Genomic DNA, 20,384 nt, shown 5'->3' on the forward strand with positions numbered 1-20,384 from the left:
GCCTGCCTGCGCTACCTGGCAGTATCCACCAGAGGAGACGGTGAGCCTGCCTGCGCTACCTGGCAATATCAGCTGCATGGCAACAGTAAGATGCTTGCATCCCCGGCGTTGTCCACTGGAGGGAGACATCCAGCTTGCCTGAGTTAGCTAGCAATATCCACAGAGCGGGCAGTGTGCTTTCTTGCAGTTTAAATGACCGACGTCGAACACAGTCTATTTATTAACTTTTTATAAATCACAAAAATCGCAATTAATATAAAACCTATTAGTAATTGAATTTAATACTACTAATAATGCTAATGACAATAGCTGTTCGCGTAATTAATTCTGCCGCCGTGTTCTTATCTCAAGCTTACTCCTCTGGCTGCAGTTCCGCGAATGTCCACGGGAGGGGGCAGTGATCGTGTCTGCGATATAGTTCACGTTTAATTTGCTGTGACTGTGTCGCTTTGGACGATGCAGGAAGACGGACTCCAGACACAACGCTGTAGTTTGATTTCTTATATGTGCCATTTCTGGCAGTCGTATTAAATGAGTTTTTATGTTTAAAATCCGCGCCCGCTGTATTTAACTGAGCGCCGTGTTGTGGCGGCGCGGCTTGTGTGAAGATCTTTATTCTTCTTGTTTCAGCATTGACTGTCACAGCCAGCGCGGCGCGGCTTGTGTGAAGATCTTTATTCTTCTTGTTTCAGCATTGACTGTCACAGCCGGCGCGGCGCGGCTTGTGTGAAGATCTTTATTCTTCTTGTTTCAGCATTGACTGTCACAGCCGGCGCGGCGCGGCTTGTGTGAAGATCTTTATTCTTCTTGTTTCAGCATTGACTGTCACAGCCAGCGCGGCGCGGCTTGTGTGAAGATCTTTATTCTTCTTGTTTCAGCATTGACTGTCACAGCCAGCGCGGCGCGGCTTGTGTGAAGATCTTTATTCTTCTTGTTTCAGCATTGACTGTCACAGCCGGCGCGGCGCGGCTTGTGTGAAGATCTTTATTCTTCTTGTTTCAGCATTGACTGTCACAGCCAGCGCGGCGCGGCTTGTGTGAAGATCTTTATTCTTCTTGTTTCAGCATTGACTGTCACAGCCGGCGCGGCGCGGCTTGTGTGAAGATCTTTATTCTTCTTGTTTCAGCATTGACTGTCACAGCCGGCGCGGCGCGGCTTGTGTGAAGATCTTTATTCTTCTTGTTTCAGCATTGACTGTCACAGCCGGCGCGGCGCGGCTTGTGTGAAGATCTTTATTCTTCTTGTTTCAGCATTGACTGTCACAGCCGGCGCGGCGCGGCTTGTGTGAAGATCTTTATTCTTCTTGTTTCAGCATTGACTGTCACAGCCAGCGCGGCGCGGCTTGTGTGAAGATCTTTATTCTTCTTGTTTCAGCATTGACTGTCACAGCCGGCGCGGCGCGGCTTGTGTGAAGATCTTTATTCTTCTTGTTTCAGCATTGACTGTCACAGCAGGCGCGGCGCGGCTTGTGTGAAGATCTTTATTCTTCTTGTTTCAGCATTGACTGTCACAGCAGGCGCGGCGCGGCTTGTGTGAAGATCTTTATTCTTCTTGTTTCAGCATTGACTGTCACAGCAGGCGCGGCGCGGCTTGTGTGAAGATCTTTATTCTTCTTGTTTCAGCATTGACTGTCACAGCAGGCGCGGCGCGGCTTGTGTGAAGATCTTTATTCTTCTTGTTTCAGCATTGACTGTCACAGCAGGCGCGGCGCGGCTTGTGTGAAGATCTTTATTCTTCTTGTTTCAGCATTGACTGTCACAGCCGGCGCGGCGCGGCTTGTGTGAAGCGCGGCGCGGCTTGTGTGAAGATCTTTATTCTTCTTGTTTCAGCATTGACTGTCACAGCAGGCGCGGCGCGGCTTGTGTGAAGATCTTTATTCTTCTTGTTTCAGCATTGACTGTCACAGCAGGCGCGGCGCGGCTTGTGTGAAGATCTTTATTCTTCTTGTTTCAGCATTGACTGTCACAGCCGCGGCGCGGCTTGTGTGAAGATCTTTATTCTTCTTGTTTCAGCATTGACTTGTTGTGTGAAGATCTTTATTCTTCTTGTTTCAGCATTGACTGTCACAGCCGGCGCGGCGCGGCTTGTGTGAAGATCTTTATTCTTCTTGTTTCAGCATTGACTGTCACAGCCGGCGCGGCGCGGCTTGTGTGAAGATCTTTATTCTTCTTGTTTCAGCATTGACTGTCACAGCAGGCGCGGCGCGGCTTGTGTGAAGATCTTTATTCTTCTTGTTTCAGCATTGACTGTCACAGCAGGCGCGGCGCGGCTTGTGTGAAGATCTTTATTCTTCTTGTTTCAGCATTGACTGTCACAGCAGGCGCGGCGCGGCTTGTGTGAAGATCTTTATTCTTCTTGTTTCAGCATTGACTGTCACAGCTTGTGTGAAGATCTTTATTCTTCTTGTTTCAGCATTGACTGTCACAGCAGGCGCGGCGCGGCTTGTGTGAAGATCTTTATTCTTCTTGTTTCAGCATTGACTGTCACAGCCGGCGCGGCGTGTGAAGATCTTTATTCTTCTTGTTTCAGCATTGACTGTCACAGCCGGCGCGGCGCGGCTTGTGTGAAGATCTTTATTCTTCTTGTTTCAGCATTGACTGTCACAGCCGGCGCGGCGCGGCTTGTGTGAAGATCTTTATTCTTCTTGTTTCAGCATTGACTGTCACAGCAGGCGCGGCGCGGCTTGTGTGAAGATCTTTATTCTTCTTGTTTCAGCATTGACTGTCACAGCATTGACTGTCACAGCCGGCGCGGCGCGGCTTGTGTGAAGATCTTTATTCTTCTTGTTTCAGCATTGACTGTCACAGCAGGCGCGGCGCGGCTTGTGTGAAGATCTTTATTCTTCTTGTTTCAGCATTGACTGTCACAGCCAGCGCGGCGCGGCTTGTGTGAAGATCTTTATTCTTCTTGTTTCAGCATTGACTGTCACAGCAGGCGCGGCGCGGCTTGTGTGAAGATCTTTATTCTTCTTGTTTCAGCATTGACTGTCACAGCCGGCGCGGCGCGGCTTGTGTGAAGATCTTTATTCTTCTTGTTTCAGCATTGACTGTCACAGCCGGCGCGGCGCGGCTTGTGTGAAGATCTTTATTCTTCTTGTTTCAGCATTGACTGTCACAGCCGGCGCGGCTTGTGTGAAGATCTTTATTCTTCTTGTTTCAGCATTGACTGTCACAGCCGGCGCGGCGCGGCTTGTGTGAAGATCTTTATTCTTCTTGTTTCAGCATTGACTGTCACAGCCGGCGCGGCGCGGCTTGTGTGAAGATCTTTATTCTTCTTGTTTCAGCATTGACTGTCACAGCCGGCGCGGCGCGGCTTGTGTGAAGATCTTTATTCTTCTTGTTTCAGCATTGACTGTCACAGCCGGCGCGGCGCGGCTTGTGTGAAGATCTTTATTCTTCTTGTTTCTAATCCTCAGCTCACTCTATTTATAATTTAAAGCCCCGAAGGGACACGCCTGGTCGCGCAGGCGCAGTGCTGCACGGACGTTCACAGCGCGCATGCGCGCCCCGTCGCTTCAGATCGCCTTGAACCCGAACAGCGAGAGCAGCGACCCGAGTCTTTAAACGAGCCGCATTCAGCTTCGCGATACCGCCCCCAATATCAGCACCGGCACGGAGCCGCCAGGCCGGGACAGAGACGGAGAGTGAGCCCTCGGCCATGGAAGCGCTCGGACCCGGTAAGGAGCGGAGCTGGACGGGCCGGGCAGGCGGGGTGAGGGGGCCCGCTGGCCGGCCAGTGCGAGCACTCGGGATCGGGGATTCGAAGGCCGCGGTTGTTTTTGTTTTTCTAGTCGAAGCAGTGACAGGGTTAACGAACTGGATAAATGAATAAATAAATAAATCCGATACTGGGAACAACAAACTGCAGCTGAGTGTAACCTGTGCGGGTGAGCTGGCAGAGCCGGGAGCGTTTCCCGAGGGAGTGAGGCTGCGAGTAACGCGCCGCGGCGGCGGCGATGCGAGGCGCTTTGAAAGCTCTCCCGCCGGCGCTCCGGCGCTTCAGGGTCTGTCGGTGACGGAGGAGGAGGTTTCCCGCAGGGCACGGCGTGCTGTGCTGGGCTCCGGGTACAGCGAGGTTATTCTCGGCGTGCTTGTTTCGCAGTGTGTTTCCGGGGGTACAGGTGCTTGTGAACGAGGCTCTCGGCTTTACCTGCTCGTTACCCGAAACCTGCGGCTCTCCGGTATCGCACTGACCGGATGTGTGTGTCGCTGTGTGTCGCGGTGTCCGTGTGCTGTCGCGTGTAAATCCGATACTGTGTCAACGGTGTGCGTGTTTGTGTCCTGTGTTTGTGTGCTGTGTCGCCTGCTTTGTGAGGCTGCGAGTGCGTGTTTGTGTCGATGCGTTGGTGCTGTGAAAGCGCTGTGTGTGTGTTTGTGTCCGTGTTTGTGTTTGTGTGCGTGTGTCGCGGTGTCCGTGTGCTGTGCTGTGCTGTGTGTGTGTGTGTCGCGGTGTCGTGTTGTTTCGTGTGTGTGTTCCGTGTCCGTGTGCGTGTGTCGCGGTGTCCGTGTTTGTGTCCGTGTGTGTGTGCTTGTGCGTGTGTCGCGGTGTCCGTGTTTGTGTGTGTGTGTGTGTGTGTGTGTCGCGGTGTCCGTGTTTGTGTCGCTGTGTGTGTGTGTGTGTTTGTGTCCGTGTTTGTGTTTGTGTCGTGTGTGCGTGTGTCCGTTTGTGTGTCCGTGTGTTGTGTGTCGTGTGTCGCGGTGTGTGTTTGTGTCGCTGTGTGTGTGTGTGTGTTTGTGTGTGTGTTTGTGTGTGTTTGTGTGTGTCGTGTGTGTGTGTGTGTGTCCGTGTTTGTGTGCTGTGTGTGTTTGTGTCCGTGTTTGTGTCGGTGTGTGTGTGTCGCGGTGTCCGTGTTTGTGTCGCTGTGTGTGTGCAGTAAAGACTCCGGCAGTGCACGGCCCCTGTCAGTATGGTTGGATCTCTTTTTCACAGTAAATGGTTGCAGTGCATTGTATTTGCTCGCTGTCTTGTGTTTGAAAGCAGAGCGCTCCTCAGTTTGTAATGTTGTTGTTTTTGTCGCGCTGTTTCAGCTGCTGTTAATCTTGCCAGATTGGTATGTTGCTCAAGGCAGCCCAGACAGTCTAGATTTACGCTCTAAATTTAGGTTCAAGTGAGTTTGAAAGCCAGTAATCTGTGTTTCTCGATGGTAAATAGGCCGTCAGTGGGCTTTCCTGTGTGTGTCAATGATATATTGTTTGGAACGCGATGCGGGCTGCAAGGGCTCTAGTTTAACCTGGCGGTGTTTGTATGAGCCGGGATGCGGGCTGCAAGGGCTCTAGTTTAACCTGGCGGTGTTTGTATGAGCCGGGATGCGGGCTGCAAGGGCTCTAGTTTAACCTGGCGGTGTTTGTATGAGCCGGGATGCGGGCTGCAAGGGCTCTAGTTTAACCTGGCGGTGTTTGTATGAGCCGGGATGCGGGCTGCAAGGGCTCTAGTTTAACCTGGCGGTGTTTGTATGAGCCGGGATGCGGGCTGCAAGGGCTCTAGTTTAACCTGGCGGTGTTTGTATGAGCCGGGATGCGGGCTGCAAGGGCTCTAGTTTAACCTGGCGGTGTTTGTATGAGCCGCGATGCGGGCTGCAAGGGCTCTAGTTTAACCTGGCGGTGTTTGTATGAGCCGCGATGCGGGCTGCAAGGGCTCTAGTTTAACCTGGCGGTGTTTGTATGAGCCGGGATGCGGGCTGCAAGGGCTCTAGTTTAACCTGGCGGTGTTTGTATGAGCCGGGATGCGGGATGCAAGGGCTCTAGTTTAACCTGGCGGTGTTTGTATGAGCCGCGATGCGGGCTGCAAGGGCTCTAGTTTAACCTGGCGGTGTTTGTATGAGCCGGGATGCGGGCTGCAAGGGCTCTAGTTTAACCTGGCGGTGTTTGTATAGGCAGCTCTGGTTTTCAGTGCTAGTTTGGTCTGCGCCACTCATTCCTCACAGGGAGTCGAATGGCAGTCCCCTGCCCAGCACAGCCCTGTCATGCCAGCTGGATTCGGAGGGTTATTTTTAAACCTGGCTTGCCCGGTTCTCTGCAGAGCAGGGAGCTGCACCCGAGGCACAGCCAGTGACTTAAACACAGTGAGGCAGTGAGTCTCCATTAGAACATGTGGATACAGGGTTACAGACTCGCACCAGCCCTGCTGCTGCACCCAGTCCTGGGGTTCAGAACTCCCCTCAATGAAGTCTATTATAAAAAATATCAAGCGTTTGCTAATTAAGCCATGCCTCCCTTCTAGCTGTATGAAGAACTCTTAGTGAAGTAACTTACAAAATAGATGGTGATTAAGTAGATTCAAGAAAATGCACAGAGTCCTTTTCTTCAATCAGTTGTTAGGTTTATTGAAATATGCAGGGAGTCTGGTTCCAGGTACAGGACATACAGAATACTCAACATTACAATGTTTGTGTGACATTAAATACCCTTCTGTATAGATGGTCCACCTCCCCTTTCTCTGACATTAACCAATTGTCAAGGTAATTTAATTTATTGTGTGGGTGTTAATGTGTGTGTGGTCTAGTGTGACAACCTCTGAACTCAGTGCATTCTTCACACTCCTGGAGACAAAAGGTCCATACATCTGCCTTTTGTTATCTCCTTGCGACCCCGTTTGATGCCAGTGGGATTATCTCTTTTGATCTCTCTGAAGTCTAGAGCCTGTTCCCTTCTAGTCCACAGCATTGTTATCTCGTTAGCTTGCAGTCATTGTTGGGCAGTTTGTAGACGCATCGTCTCTATCAGTGGTTAACAGTACATGCAATTTGAACCAAACAGTCTGCTATCTGCAATATTAGTCTCTTTTCAGAAAAGAACACCAGTATAGCTCTGCCAGTCCACATGCATAGCAAACCCCTAATCAATTCTCAATCCATGTTTTCCAACACTTAGTGAACAACAAAAGCCCAGGTGTGACTTCTTCATGCTGTGATGAGTGTGCTCTCTTCAGAGCAGTCTGTTCAGTCTCTTCTTCATGCTGTGATGAGTGTGCTCTCTTCAGAGCAGTCTGTTCAGTCTCTTCTTCATGCTGTGATGAGTGTGCTCTCTTCAGAGCAGTCTGTTCAGTCTCTTCTTCATGCTGTGATGAGTGTGCTCTCTTCAGAGCAGTCTGTTCAGTCTCTTCTTCATGCTGTGATGAGTGTGCTCTCTTCAGAGCAGTCTGTTCAGTCTCTTCTTCATGCTGTGATGAGTGTGCTCTCTTCAGAGCAGTCTGTTCAGTCTCTTCTTCATGCTGTGATGAGTGTGCTCTCTTCAGAGCAGTCTGTTCAGTCTCTTCTTCATGCTGTGATGAGTGTGCTCTCTTCAGAGCAGTCTGTTCAGTCTCTTCTTCATGCTGTGATGAGTGTGCTCTCTTCAGAGCAGTCTGTTCAGTCTCTTCTTCATGCTGTGATGAGTGTGCTCTCTTCAGAGTGCTCCCAGCGGCTCATTTCAATAATGGATGTGAACGCGGGGAGATCTCAACCCAGGAAGTGAAATCTGTTTTTTTTCTGATAGGGGTTGGGATTGGGTGGCACTGCTGTCGTTTAGCCAGGATAGAATTGGGACTGTGCTCCATTGTGCACCCTGTGTGTCTGTCTGTCTGGCCCCTGCGTTCCACAGTAATCCTGGGAAGTTCACACAGATTTACTCCCCTGTCTCGTTCTCGCAGCACAGTCGCACCCAGCATTTATTTTGTGTTAATTGTGTATGCTGGTGTTTATCGGTAATTCAACCAGCCCCCCTCCTCTCCCTTTCTGTTTTCCCCAGTCTTTGTGTAATGGGGGCCTCTTCCTGTTCTTGACTGAGACAAACTGGGAGTGGCTGGGAGGGCTGTTTTAGAGCTCCTGTTTGGGCTGAAATCCACTGAAGCAGTATTGTCACCTGATCAGCATTGCTGGCCAGTGTTATCTGAAGTTCCTGTCATGGCTCCTGACCCCTCTCTCTCTCTCTCTCTCGCAGGACCCCCTCCCCCTCCCAGCTCCCAGTTCCAGCCGCCCCGCAGGCCCGGATTGGGCACGGTTGGGAAGCCGATCCGCCTGCTGGCCAATCACTTCCAGGTGCAGATCCCGAAGATTGACGTCTATCACTATGAGGTGGACATCAAGCCGGAGAAGAGGCCGCGTCGGGTCAACAGGTCAGCCCAGGACACAAACACAGATCTCGGATCGCCAGCTTGCAGTGGAGTGACAATTGGCACTGTGGCATGACTTCAGACTCTCACTGGCCTTGCTGGCTGTGTTAGACAGGGTTGTGGGAGAGAGGGGGGGGCTGGGCTGTGTTAGACAGGGTTGTGGGAGTGAGGGGGGGGCTGGGCTGTGTTAGACAGGGTTGTGGGAGTGAGGGGGGGGCTGGGCTGTGTTAGACAGGGTTGTGGGAGTGAGGGGGGGGCTGGGCTGTGTTAGACAGGGTTGTGGGAGTGAGGGGGGGGCTGGGCTGTGTTAGACAGGGTTGTGGGAGTGAGGGGGGGGCTGGGCTGTGTTAGACAGGGTTGTGGGAGTGAGGGGGGGGCTGGGCTGTGTTAGACAGGGTTGTGGGAGTGAGGGGGGGGCTGGGCTGTGTTAGACAGGGTTGTGGGAGTGAGGGGGGGGCTGGGCTGTGTTAGACAGGGTTGTGGGAGTGAGGGGGGGTGGGGGGGGCTGTCCTTACATACCCCTGTGTGGCTGTGGATTGTATCTTGTCCTGTCTGTTTCAGGGAGGTGGTGGACACCATGGTGCGACACTTCAAGATGCAGATTTTTGGAGACACTCAGCCGGGTTACGATGGGAAGAAGAACATGTACACGGCACAGCCGCTGCCTATCGGCCGGGACAGGGTGAGCACGGGTTCAGCTGTTAAAACAACATGTAGCCCTGTTGGGAGAGGCTGGGGCTGTGGCCAATTCAATTCCTTTTCTAAATCCATTCCAAGCTATCTCAATGGACAGTATTATGTTAAAATGAGCTGCTCACTGTGGCAGCAAGTGACTTAAGTTGAAAACATCGTTGGTCAATTTAATTGTCTTCAAATGAAAACCGTCAAACAATCACAACAGTGATGCCTCTGGAATGTGAATTCCAGTTCCTCTGGTGGAGTGGGAGTGGGGATGGGAGCTGGCTGATGTGAATTCCAGTTCCTCTGGTGGAGTGGGAGTGGGGATGGGAGCTGGCTGATGTGAATTCCAGTTCCTCTGGTGGAGTGGGAGTGGGGATGGGAGCTGGCTGATGTGAATTCCAGTTCCTCTGGTGGAGTGGGAGTGGGGATGGGAGCTGGCTGATGTGAATTCCAGTTCCTCTGGTAGAGTGGGAGTGGGGATGGAAGCTGGCTGATGTGAATTCCAGTTCCTCTGGTAGAGTGGGAGTGGGGATGGAAGCTGGCTGATGGCTGTGCTTGCTGCTTGCAGGTTGATCTGGAGGTGACCCTGCCTGGCGAGGGGAAGGATCAGACCTTCAAGGTGTCAATCCAGTGGGTGTCAGTAGTGAGCCTGCAGATGTTGCTGGAGGCGCTGTCGGGGAACCTTGAGGTCCCTGAGGACTCTGTGCAGGCCCTGGACGTCATCACCAGACACCTGCCGTCCATGAGGTAACCACTGACCCTGTATCCCAGTCTGTACTGCCCTGAGTCCACATGCACCCCAGGAAGCAGTGCGCCAGTCCAGCACCAGTAAGCCAGGCTGTAACCCCATCCCTCTGCTCCTCTGTCAATGAGCTGCTGGCTCCCAGGCCGGGACTCTCCATGGTTCTTGAATGCATTGTTTTAATGTGTCTCTTCCCCTCGCAGGTACACTCCAGTGGGGCGCTCCTTCTTCTCCCCTCCCGAGGGGTACTATCACCCGCTGGGCGGGGGCAGGGAGGTGTGGTTTGGGTTCCACCAGTCCGTGCGGCCCGCCATGTGGAATATGATGCTGAACATCGACGGTAAGCCTTGCCTTGGCAGCGGATAACTCCCGTTCAAAGTGCAGATCACAGTAGGGAGGCGTTTCTTGAACCCGATTCACTGAGCAGGGATGCCTGTGCACATTGCCAGCTCCTGACTTCCTGAAGCCTCTGACGCTGGCTGCGTTCACGTTTCACTTGGTTTGTGGTTTTTGGGTGTTTAATTGTTCTGTAAAGAGCTCGTCACCCTGTTTAGAAAACTTCTCTGCTCCAGCTGCTTTTTCTAGCTGCTGTAAAAGCCGCTCTCCTTTCTTTGTGTTTCAGTGTCTGCGACGGCTTTCTACCGTGCCCAGCCCGTCATAGAGTTCATGTGTGAAGTGCTGGATATTCAGAACATCAACGAGCAGACCAAGCCACTGACCGACTCCCAGCGCGTCAAGTTCACTAAAGAGATCAGAGGTGAGCAGGCCGGCCGCTGCGCGCTGTTAGAGCCGCTTCAGGGGCGGCCGCTGCTCCTTTCAAATCACTCCTGGCCAATCGGAGCACCTGCACTGGCCTTCAACACGAAGCAGTAAAGCCTTTCCCAAGGTCATGTGGAAAAGCAGAGTTAGTAAGGACTGCAACCCAGCTGAGCTGTGCCGCTCCGTGCACAAGCATCCCATTACATGGAGCACGGCTGCTGCTTCCTGTTTTAAACTGCTGCTCTTTGAATTAGAGAAGTCCTGTTTGTGTTTGTATGTTTCTGGTTGGTGATCTTGTACAAAGCCCAGACTAGCTGGGCTGGATAATGTGGTGAAGTGAACTGTTTCTCTAGCCTGTCTGATCTGCTTGCTCTGTCCCCAGGTCTGAAGGTGGAGGTGACTCACTGTGGGCAGATGAAGAGGAAATACCGAGTGTGCAACGTGACCCGCCGGCCTGCCAGCCACCAGACGTGAGTGCGCTCTGTACCTGCTGCAAATCCACACCTGAACAGCAAGACTCTGCCTGGAAGAGTGTGCTTGTGTAAACGCTGCAGTGCCTCCAACTCTCCCATTATCCTTGTTCTCCCCCCAGGTTCCCTTTGCAGCTGGAGAACGGCCAGGCAATGGAGTGCACTGTGGCTCAGTACTTCAAACAGAAGTACAGCCTGCAGCTCAAGTACCCGCACCTGCCCTGCCTGCAGGTGGGCCAGGAGCAGAAGCACACCTACCTGCCCCTGGAGGTAAGACTGACAGACAGACAGGCAGGCAGGTCATTGCGTAGCCCTGAAGGGAAGCAGCCCAGGCTGAGGAGGGGAACTGATTCTCTTGTATCCTGCAGGTGTGTAACATCGTAGCGGGGCAGCGCTGTATCAAGAAATTGACGGATAATCAGACTTCCACCATGATCAAAGCGACCGCGCGCTCAGCACCCGACAGGCAGGAGGAGATCAGCAGGCTGGTGAGCGTCTGACACACAGAACAGCAGCACCAGCGTTTAACAATGTACTGCTGCATTGACAGGACTAGATTCTCTCCTCAGTGTTTCAGTGTCACAGTATTGCTTCACTGACAGGACTAGATTCTCTCCTCAGTGTTTCAGTGTCACAGTATTGCTGCATTGACAGGACTAGAGTCTCTCCTCAGTGTTTCAGTGTCACAGTATTGCTTCATTGACAGGACTAGATTCTCTCCCTCAGTTTTCTCATTTGCTCTCCTCCGCAGGTGAAGAGTAACAGCATGGTGGGCGGGCCAGACCCCTACCTGAAAGAGTTTGGCATCGTGGTCCACAACGACATGACCGAGGTGACAGGGCGGGTCCTCCCAGCGCCCATGCTGCAGTACGGGGGCCGGGTGAGTACAGAGACTGGGAGGGACTGTGGCAGGGTGAGTACTGGACGATACTGCGCAGGGTGAGAACTGGGTTTGTGCTGTGCCTGGGAGTGTGTGTGGGATGGACTGGGATTGTGGATGTCTTTGTACTGGGAGATACTGGGATTGTGATGGGTCTGGGATTGTGCCAACGCGGGGATGGTAATAAGACTCCTGCTGCACAGCAGTTTCACCCATTCTAGGTTTTACTAGGAGCTTGAGTCGCCACAGGTAACAGGCTCAGGTGTGTTCTGTTAAACTGGTTTTGCTGTGCAATGGGAGTCTTGTTTCTTACAATGCGATACTGGGGCAGGGTAGAAAGGCATGGAAAGACTGGGAGAGGGAGGGATTGTGTGTGTGGGACTGGGAGAGGGAGGGATTGTGTGGGTGGGACTGGGAGAGGGAGGGATTGTGTGGGTGGGACTGGGAGAGGGAGGGATTGTGTGGGTGGATGGGACTATGAGAGGGCTGGTGGGTGTTTTTTTAGAATGTGGGTTAAGTTGACTGCACTCAGTATTGTGGGGTTGTGTGCATGAAGGTGTTCTGGGGGGTGAATGTTTGTCTCCCTTTAATAGGGAGGGGCACTAAAAAGAGAGAGATTCTTCTTCCACAGAATAAAACGGTGGCCACCCCAAACCAGGGCGTGTGGGACATGCGGGGGAAGCAGTTCTACGCTGGCATCGAGATCAAGGTGTGGGCTGTGGCCTGCTTTGCGCCGCAGAAACAGTGCAGGGAAGACCTGCTCAAGTAAGTGCCGGTCTGACGTGCCTGCTGAGTACCTGATCCAGTTCTGTCCCGTTCCGTCCCCCAGGTCTGAAGCAGCATTGCTGAGGTTCCTGAACTTTCTCAAAGTTGAAATGAATTGTAGTTCTGAAAGGCACTTTTCTTGCCCTCATGTGTGTTTGATTTCTTGTCTCTTCTCTCGGCCCGTGGGTTACTTACTGACCGCCTCTTCCACAGGGCCAGCTGATAGACTTTCTGCAAGGTGGGCTCAGAGCAACAATGTCTCTAACATACATGAAGTCCTTTCCATCAATTAACTTGTGATCTGCTGAATATGTGGATAGACAGGAGCCTAAAAACCCTCTTGTGTGATCCTGGAAATGCATCGGTGTCGCTCACACGCACTGGAGTTTCCTTCCCAATAGCTGTGTTTCTCTCGTTGCTCGGGTCTCTGTGTTTCTCTCGGGTCACTGGTACAGAACAGCTTGCATGTGCTCCTGTGAGGAGGTTGTTTTGACCAGTTCCGTTCCCCTCTCAGGAGCTTCACTGACCAGCTGCGCAAGATCTCCAAGGACGCGGGGATGCCTATCCAGGGCCAGCCCTGCTTCTGTAAATACGCGCAGGGCGCTGACAGCGTGGAGCCCATGTTCAAGCACTTAAAGATGTCCTACGTGGGCCTGCAGCTGATCGTGGTGATCCTCCCTGGAAAGACTCCAGTCTACGGTATGTGAGGCAAGAGAGAGACAGAGGTTTGGAGGGAGGTTCTGTTTTTAAAAACTGGTTTTTATATCCAATAAGAGGAATGGAAATAACTCCTATTGCATAGCAGCTTCACCCATTCCAGGTTTTAATACATACATTTGATTAACAAACTCAGTTGTATTATTAAACTCCTAGTAAAACCCAGAATGGATCAAACTGCTATGCAGTGGGTCTAATTCCCATCCCTACAATAATCTTTCTTCTGCTCTAGAAGGTGCTCTTGGCTGTGCTTTTTCACTCACTCTCTCTGTCCCCTCAGCGGAGGTGAAGCGTGTGGGAGACACTCTCCTGGGAATGGCCACTCAGTGTGTTCAGGTGAAGAATGTGGTGAAGACCTCCCCCCAGACCCTCTCCAACCTCTGCCTGAAAATCAACGCCAAGCTTGGGGGGATCAACAACGTCCTGGTCCCGCACCAGCGGTGAGAATCCCACCAAGAATGATCAGGCAAACCTGATAGGAAGTTGATTTTGTATGCTGGACTTTCTCTGTGGGTGTGAGAGCTGTAGATGCAAGCCCTAAGCGGACTCCTGCAGTATCACAGGAATGGATCCATTGCAGAGCAGTTTCACCCATTCCAGGTTTTACTACTACCAGCATGATTAGCCAGTGTATAGAGGTAACAAGCTCAGGCGAGTTATTAAACTCCTAGTAAACCAGGAATGGATCAAACTGCTGTGCAACAGGACTCTTCTTTCCATCCCTGTATTGTGTGTGTGTACAACAGTCAGTGTGTGGATGGCAGGGTTCCAACTGTCCCTGATCTTCCTCTCCCCTCACTGTGTGATCCTCATGAATCCGTCCTCTCCCTGGCTGTGCTGATCTTTCTCTCCCCTTCCTCTCCGCAGCCCCTCTGTGTTTCAGCAGCCCGTGATCTTCCTGGGGGCGGACGTCACGCACCCCCCTGCTGGTGACGGGAAGAAGCCCTCGATCGCGGCGGTAGTGGGCAGCATGGATGGGCACCCCAGCCGGTACTGCGCCACGGTGAGAGTGCAGACCTCGCGGCAGGACCTGTCCCAGGACCAGCTCTTCAGCCAGGAGGTGATCCAGGACCTCACCAATATGGTGCGGGAGTTGCTCATCCAGTTCTACAAGTCGACCCGCTTCAAACCCACCAGGATCATCTACTACCGCGGGGGAGTGTCTGAGGGGCAGATGAAACAGGTGGGCTGGGCTGAGGGCTGAGGGGTGCCTAGTTTTGAGAACGTGTACATATTTAGACTCTCTAAACATGTTAATTGTTTGGAGAAACCATCAAAGTTGCCATCTGTTCACGCTCTACTGTTCAGGTGCAAGTAGTCTTCCTGTCTCACTGGGCTTGTTATGGTGTGCTTCGCAGTGCTGCTGCAATATGATTACACTATGTAACACAATTTTTGTTCCTGGGTAGTAAGTGTTATTTCCTAATTGCTTATGCCTCAAAAGTATAGACAACGGCTATTATTCCCCACAAACTTTGCTTTTGTGACCAGGACATGATATTTCAAAATATCACTATTTCCAATGGGAAAACGGGCAAATGTGTGTCTCTTTGTTCAGTCAGAAAAAAACAACATATGAATCCAAATTAACATGTATTTATACTAAAGTAATACAAAAATGACTACAAAAGATTTAGAAGTGAGTAGTTTTGAGATTTACGATTATACTGTATTTACAGTGAGTAGTTTTTCAAGATTTACAATTATACTGTATTTACAGTATAATACAATTATACTGTATTTACAGTATAATCGTAAATCTCAAAACTACTCACTTCTAAATCTTTTGTAGTCATTTTTGTATTACTTTAGTATAAATACATGTTAATTTGGATTCATGTTGTTTTTTTCTGACTGTGAACGAAAAAACACACATTTGCCCGTTTTCCCATTGGAAATAGTGATATTTTGAAATATCACTGTCCTGGTCACAAAAGCAAAGTTTGTGGGGAATAATAGCCGTTGTCTATACTTTTGAGGCATAAGCAATTAGGAAATAACACTTACTACCCAGGAACAAAAAAAAAAAAAAATTGTTACATGGTGTTATCATTCATGCACAACTTTTGTTAAAACCGGGTGTATGTTTTAAAAAGTAAGATATTCTCTCTCTCTCTCTCTCTCTCTCTCTCTCTCTCTCTCTCTCTCTTTGTCTGTGTGTGCTCCGTGTGCCTGTGTAGGTGGCCTGGCCAGAGTTGATTGCCATTCGGAAAGCCTGTATCAGCCTGGAGGAGGACTACCGGCCCGGCATCACCTACATCGTGGTGCAGAAACGCCACCACACCCGGCTGTTCTGCAGTGACAAGAGCGAGAGGGTGAGACTCTAGACAGGGCTGATTCTGGGTGTGGGGAGGTCCCGGTCTCTCTAGTTTCTCATTCTCGTCTCTATTCAGGTTGGGAAGAGTGGGAACGTTCCCGCTGGCACCACAGTGGACAGCACTATCACCCACCCATCTGAGTTTGACTTCTACCTGTGCAGCCACGCTGGGATTCAGGTAGGGGGCTGGGTAAGCGGGATGGGGGGCAGAGACCTCTGTCCATGCTAGTAACCTTAAAGCTATGATCGCACCCAAGGCTTACAACCTTTTCGTACTTCGTTAGCAGAACAGCTGTCTTGGACTTGTGTAACGGCAGCGTGCCTCTAATGATAACTCTGGTTCTATATGTGACGAAGGCCAGCTTTCACAGACATGCCCCCATTGGCCCTGTTTATCACCCCTGCTGAGCAGACAGTGACTGGCCTTTGTGTGAAACTGAGCTCCTTGTATCGTGTCTCTCCTCTCAGGGCACCAGCCGCCCCTCTCACTACCACGTGTTGTGGGATGACAACTGCTTCACTGCGGACGAGCTGCAGCTCCTCACCTACCAGCTGTGTCACACGTACGTGCGCTGCACCCGCTCTGTCTCCATCCCCGCGCCCGCTTACTACGCGCGGCTGGTGGCTTTCCGAGCGCGATACCACCTGGTGGACAAGGATCACGACAGGTGAGAGCCGGGGAGGGAGGTGGGGCTCTGGGTGTGTCCGTCACTGCACTCAGCATTGAGATCCCCCTGTTTGTTGGCTCTTGGTGTGACCCCCTCTTTGTCTCGTTCGCAGTGCGGAAGGCAGTCATGTTTCTGGGCAGAGTAACGGCCGGGACCCCCTGGCTCTGGCGAAGGCTGTGCAGATTCACTACGACACCCAGCACACCATGTACTTCGCCTGAGACCTGCAGTTCAGCCCTCTGGCCAGCAGACGGCACTGTCTTTCTAGCTCTCCAGCACACCACAGCAGTTCTGACACCAGCAGACCTGGGCCCCCTGTCCAGTTCAAGCGGGCCGGGCCATATTTTTTAATTTTTTTACAGACCGCTTCGTACCAGCAATCCCAGGATTCCACTGGGCCGCACTGAGAGCCAGGTTGTAATGCACGGCACACACTGAGCCATTGGATCTTTACTGGACACTGATCTCTGATCGGAAGCACTAGACAGGACTGACTTTCTCTTCAGCGCCACCAGGAGTTTATATTTTTACCTCAAGACGTGATGGGCCCCGGGGTCCTCGGATTTTAAACAAGGGTTTGCATGAAAAGTTTTTTTAATGTCGTTGTTGCATATTTTAAGTCTCTGCATTTTTTAAATGTCTTTGAACTCTTCCCTTTCTTTGTATTTGTAAACGAGGTGACCTTGGTGTGAGTTTCCCTTCCCTTTCTCTCCCGTGTTATTGTGAGTGGGGGTGGGGGGGTGGGGGGGTGTGCGTTTGTTTCAGTGCAGACATATTATTACTTCTGTTGCACGACCAGCTACAGAATTGTAATGGGAAACGTACGGATTGAACTAATGTAAATGCCTGAGATGTTTTTTCTTTTTCTTTTATAAGTAAGACAGTTTTCCAGGCTTCTTGAAGCCAGCGTTTTGTGTGGCAGTGTCTCTGTACTACCCTCGTACCCGAGCCCTTGGCATTCTTTCATTTGGGGTGGATTGGGGGCATTTTCTCTGTTCTCAGGTCAGCCAAAAATATGGCGGGTCCATATAGCAGCCATGTAGACTGTGCAGACACAGCTTTTCAAATGCTAGCAGCACTCTGCTTTCGTCCTGGCGAGCGGATTACTTGTTTATACAGGCAGGTTTTTAGTTTAATTTCAGTTGTCTGGTGGATTGTCCCCCAGCTTCATTAAGCTTTTAAACAAAATAGCCCAAATCTCTTGTGACTTCACTAGAACTTGTGGGCCAGGCTGCTGTAGTGTGTGTGTGTGTGTGTGTGTGTGTGTGTGTGTGACAGGGGGATTGAATAGCCAGGCTGCTGTTGAGAGCTCAGCCCTCTTCACTGGAGGGGCTCACAGTTCAGGAACAGGCCAGGGAGAGGAATGGATAGAGCAGAGAGGACTGGAGCACGGGCTGGGAGAGGAGGAACGGATAGAGCAGAGAGGACTGGAGCACGGGCTGGGAGAGGAGGAACGGATAGAGCAGAGAGGACTGGAGCACGGGCTGGGAGAGGAGGAACGGATAGAGCAGAGAGGACTGGAGCACGGGCTGGGAGAGGAGGAACGGATAGAGCAGAGAGGACTGGAGCACGGGCTGGGAGAGGAGGAACGGATAGAGCAGAGAGGACTGGAGCACAGGCTTGGCATGCTTGGACTAGGGGGCAAGGACAATCTGCAGGTTAGGGGCAATGACTTCTTTACTTTGAGACAATGTATAGTATTTATATCAGATATATGTATATACACAGTACGTGTGCCTGTGGTTTGTTTGAAATTATTATAACATCCAGTAAAAAAAAAAAAAAAAAAAAAAAAAAAAAGCTAAGCACTGCCCCACAGCAGCATGCTTTTAACAGCGGTGGCTTCGTATTCAGTCACTGGATAATAAAGCGTGTGTTTGCTGTGAGTGAGTGTGTATGGGACCTGTTGAAGCTGTGTGTGTGTGTGTGTGTGTGCGCGCACGCGCTGGAGACTCAGAGGCTCTGGTGGGAATTTACATGCAATAAGGAGGATTGTGGGTAACAGAGTGATTTCAGTAAAGGTTGATCTATTTAAATAGGAAAGCGCTGCTGAATTTACATCCATTCTTTTCTTTTGTGGAGAGCAGTTTGAAAATGCAGTGCTCTAAAGGATCGTTTATAGCTAGCAGAAAATAGTGTAACAGCGACACCTTGTGGATAAAGTTGGTTAGTCTAAAGTTTATTCAGCAGCAGGGAATTCTACTGGTCTGAAAACGGCAATACTCAACAAAGCTGTTAAGTAGCGATAAAATGGGGGGGCATTGTGGGCAAGACAACTTTTAATTCCAGTTTTACAGATTTTTATCATTGCGAAGCAATATTAGAGTAAAGTAATGAAGCTATAATTGTTCTCTTGGGAATGGCTGTTTAAAGGACTCTTGGGTTTTGTGTTGAAGTGCTTGTTTTGCTCGTTCAATCAGTGGGAAATGTGCATTTTGTAGGAGTAGCTCATAGGCTTTTCAGAACAAACTCTCTGCTCTTGCATGCCACAGTTTTTTGTTACATAAAGAAAGTTTTAATATCACTTTGTAAATGTTTGTTTGTAGTTCACAACTGTTGTAGCCGAGCAATATGAGAAGGTGCTGCAGTTCAGTGATACAAGGTCCAGCACAAAGGGCAGATCCAGGAGCCAGCAGCTGGAAGCTATTCACTGTGGAAAAGCCAACCTTTTACCAGAACCAAACGAGGTACTCAAACGCACTCTGACTTGGTGTTTATTTTGTATTAAACGCACACTGGGTGTCTTCTTGTGGAGCAGTGGCCCCAGTTTCTGCCTGTGTTCCTTCCTGTTTCTTTGTGGCTGGCACCGAATCTGAAATCCTTCACTGAGCCCCGCGCCGGAGAGGAGCCTCTGCTCGCGGAGCCCCGCGCCGGAGAGGAGCCTCTCCCTGAGGAGGGCGTGTCACCTGGTCCACAAGGGGTGCTGCAAAAGTTCAAAACTCCACAACGTTACTATTAAATGAATTTGTTTGCTACATATTTGATAAGTTTCTTGTAATTGTATTTGTTCCTGTGCTGATGATTTAGATCTGCGTTTCTTAGTGTTCTAAATGGGTTTATTTTTTTGACTGTGGCTATGAATGTGTGTCCAATAGCAACATGAGCGGCTCTCTGTCCCTGAGCTGGTGGCAAGGCCTCACCCCTGCCCAATCCAATAAGGGGTCCACCACTGCTACATTGCTATGGGAATCTATGTTTTTTTCATTGCTGTGTGAATCTCTGTTTTTATCTTTTATAGCCTGCAGGGAATATATTTTATTTGTGTTCATGTGAAAATAATAAATTGGTATTTTATGCCTAATGTGACATGTCTGTCTGTTTTATTTCTTCTGCTGCTCTGTTTGTTCTGCTCTGTTCAGATGGGTATTCAGGGCATCAGCAGCCATGTGATATTCTACAGCAGAGTTCTACAAGCTTTAGAGTTGGATGCCTCTTGAGAACCCCGTCACAATCACACCCGCGGCCGAGAACCCCGTCGCAATCACACCCGCGGCCGAGAACCCCGTTGCAATCGCAGTGCATTGTGAAAAGAAGGGGCTGATTTTAATATTGACACTAAAATGCAACATCTGATGAGTCGAGACAAATACAAATGCAGAACTACAGTTTCAGATTTAAATAACACACAAGCTACAAAACGCATTGGTGCCATATGGGCAGTGCCTGCATCGCTCCCTCCCAGTGCAGTCCAGGCTGCAGTGCCTGCATCGCTCACTCCCAGTGCAGTCCAGGCTGCAGTGCCTGTGGTAAGAGCATATGGGCAGTGCCTGCATCGCTCCATCCCCGTGCAGTCCAGGCTGCAGTGCCTGTGGTAAGCGCAAGGCTCAGGCTGTGCTCCTCAGCAACGTGCATTTCATGAGAAGACAGAGCAGCAGGGCACATGAACTACAGGCATAGGGTGCACTGTTTTCAGTGGGTAGTTTTTTTCTGATGTATTAAAATGACGCTCCATGCTGTTCTCTCCTTTCATCAGTAATGAACGCTTGGTGCTGACTGATCACTTGCACTTTGCGCTGGTTGTACAGCATGACTTTAATGCAATGTAAGCTAATGACATGCGGGTTATATTTCTTACAGCAAAGCAGGTACACCGGCACTTGGGGCTTCCCCCAGTGAGAGTGTCAAATTAAACGAGCTTCCAGATTTGTAGCCACCGTCAGATTTGCGATGCTCGGCTCCGGGCGGCAGCAGGAGGCTGCTATTCCGTCTGCGCAGGCAGGGTGCGCTGTGAGGATTCGGTGCCGCTTCCAGGCAGCGCAGGCGAGAAGGAGGATTGTTTCGCTCCTCTTTGTTCAGC

General features: G+C 50.7%; 1 protein-coding gene across 4 annotated transcripts; it reads left to right on the forward strand.

The window, feature by feature from the left end:
- Positions 1-3,446: 3,446 nt before the first annotated feature.
- Positions 3,447-19,272, forward strand: LOC121303411 (protein argonaute-4). 4 transcript variants are annotated; one of them, XM_041234112.1, is made up of 18 exons: positions 3,447-3,676; positions 7,917-8,091; positions 8,650-8,770; positions 9,338-9,516; positions 9,715-9,851; positions 10,134-10,268; positions 10,653-10,740; positions 10,863-11,010; positions 11,109-11,228; positions 11,492-11,653; positions 12,252-12,385; positions 12,900-13,084; positions 13,383-13,542; positions 13,970-14,285; positions 15,283-15,417; positions 15,496-15,597; positions 15,888-16,087; positions 16,200-19,272. In XM_041234112.1, the coding sequence occupies exons 1-18, from the start codon at positions 3,658-3,660 to the stop codon at positions 16,306-16,308; spliced, it is 2,625 nt and encodes an 874-aa protein (XP_041090046.1). In that variant the 5' UTR covers positions 3,447-3,657; the 3' UTR covers positions 16,309-19,272. The 4 variants fall into 4 exon arrangements, with proteins under 4 accessions (XP_041090046.1, XP_041090048.1, XP_041090045.1 ...); XM_041234114.1 differs by having other exon boundaries at positions 11,492-11,620; XM_041234111.1 differs by lacking the exon at positions 3,447-3,676 and having other exon boundaries at positions 7,865-8,091.
- Positions 19,273-20,384: the final 1,112 nt, after the last annotated feature.

This window comes from Polyodon spathula, chromosome 32 (genome assembly GCF_017654505.1).
Source record: "Polyodon spathula isolate WHYD16114869_AA chromosome 32, ASM1765450v1, whole genome shotgun sequence".
NCBI classification, from domain to species: Eukaryota; Metazoa; Chordata; class Actinopteri; order Acipenseriformes; family Polyodontidae; genus Polyodon; species Polyodon spathula.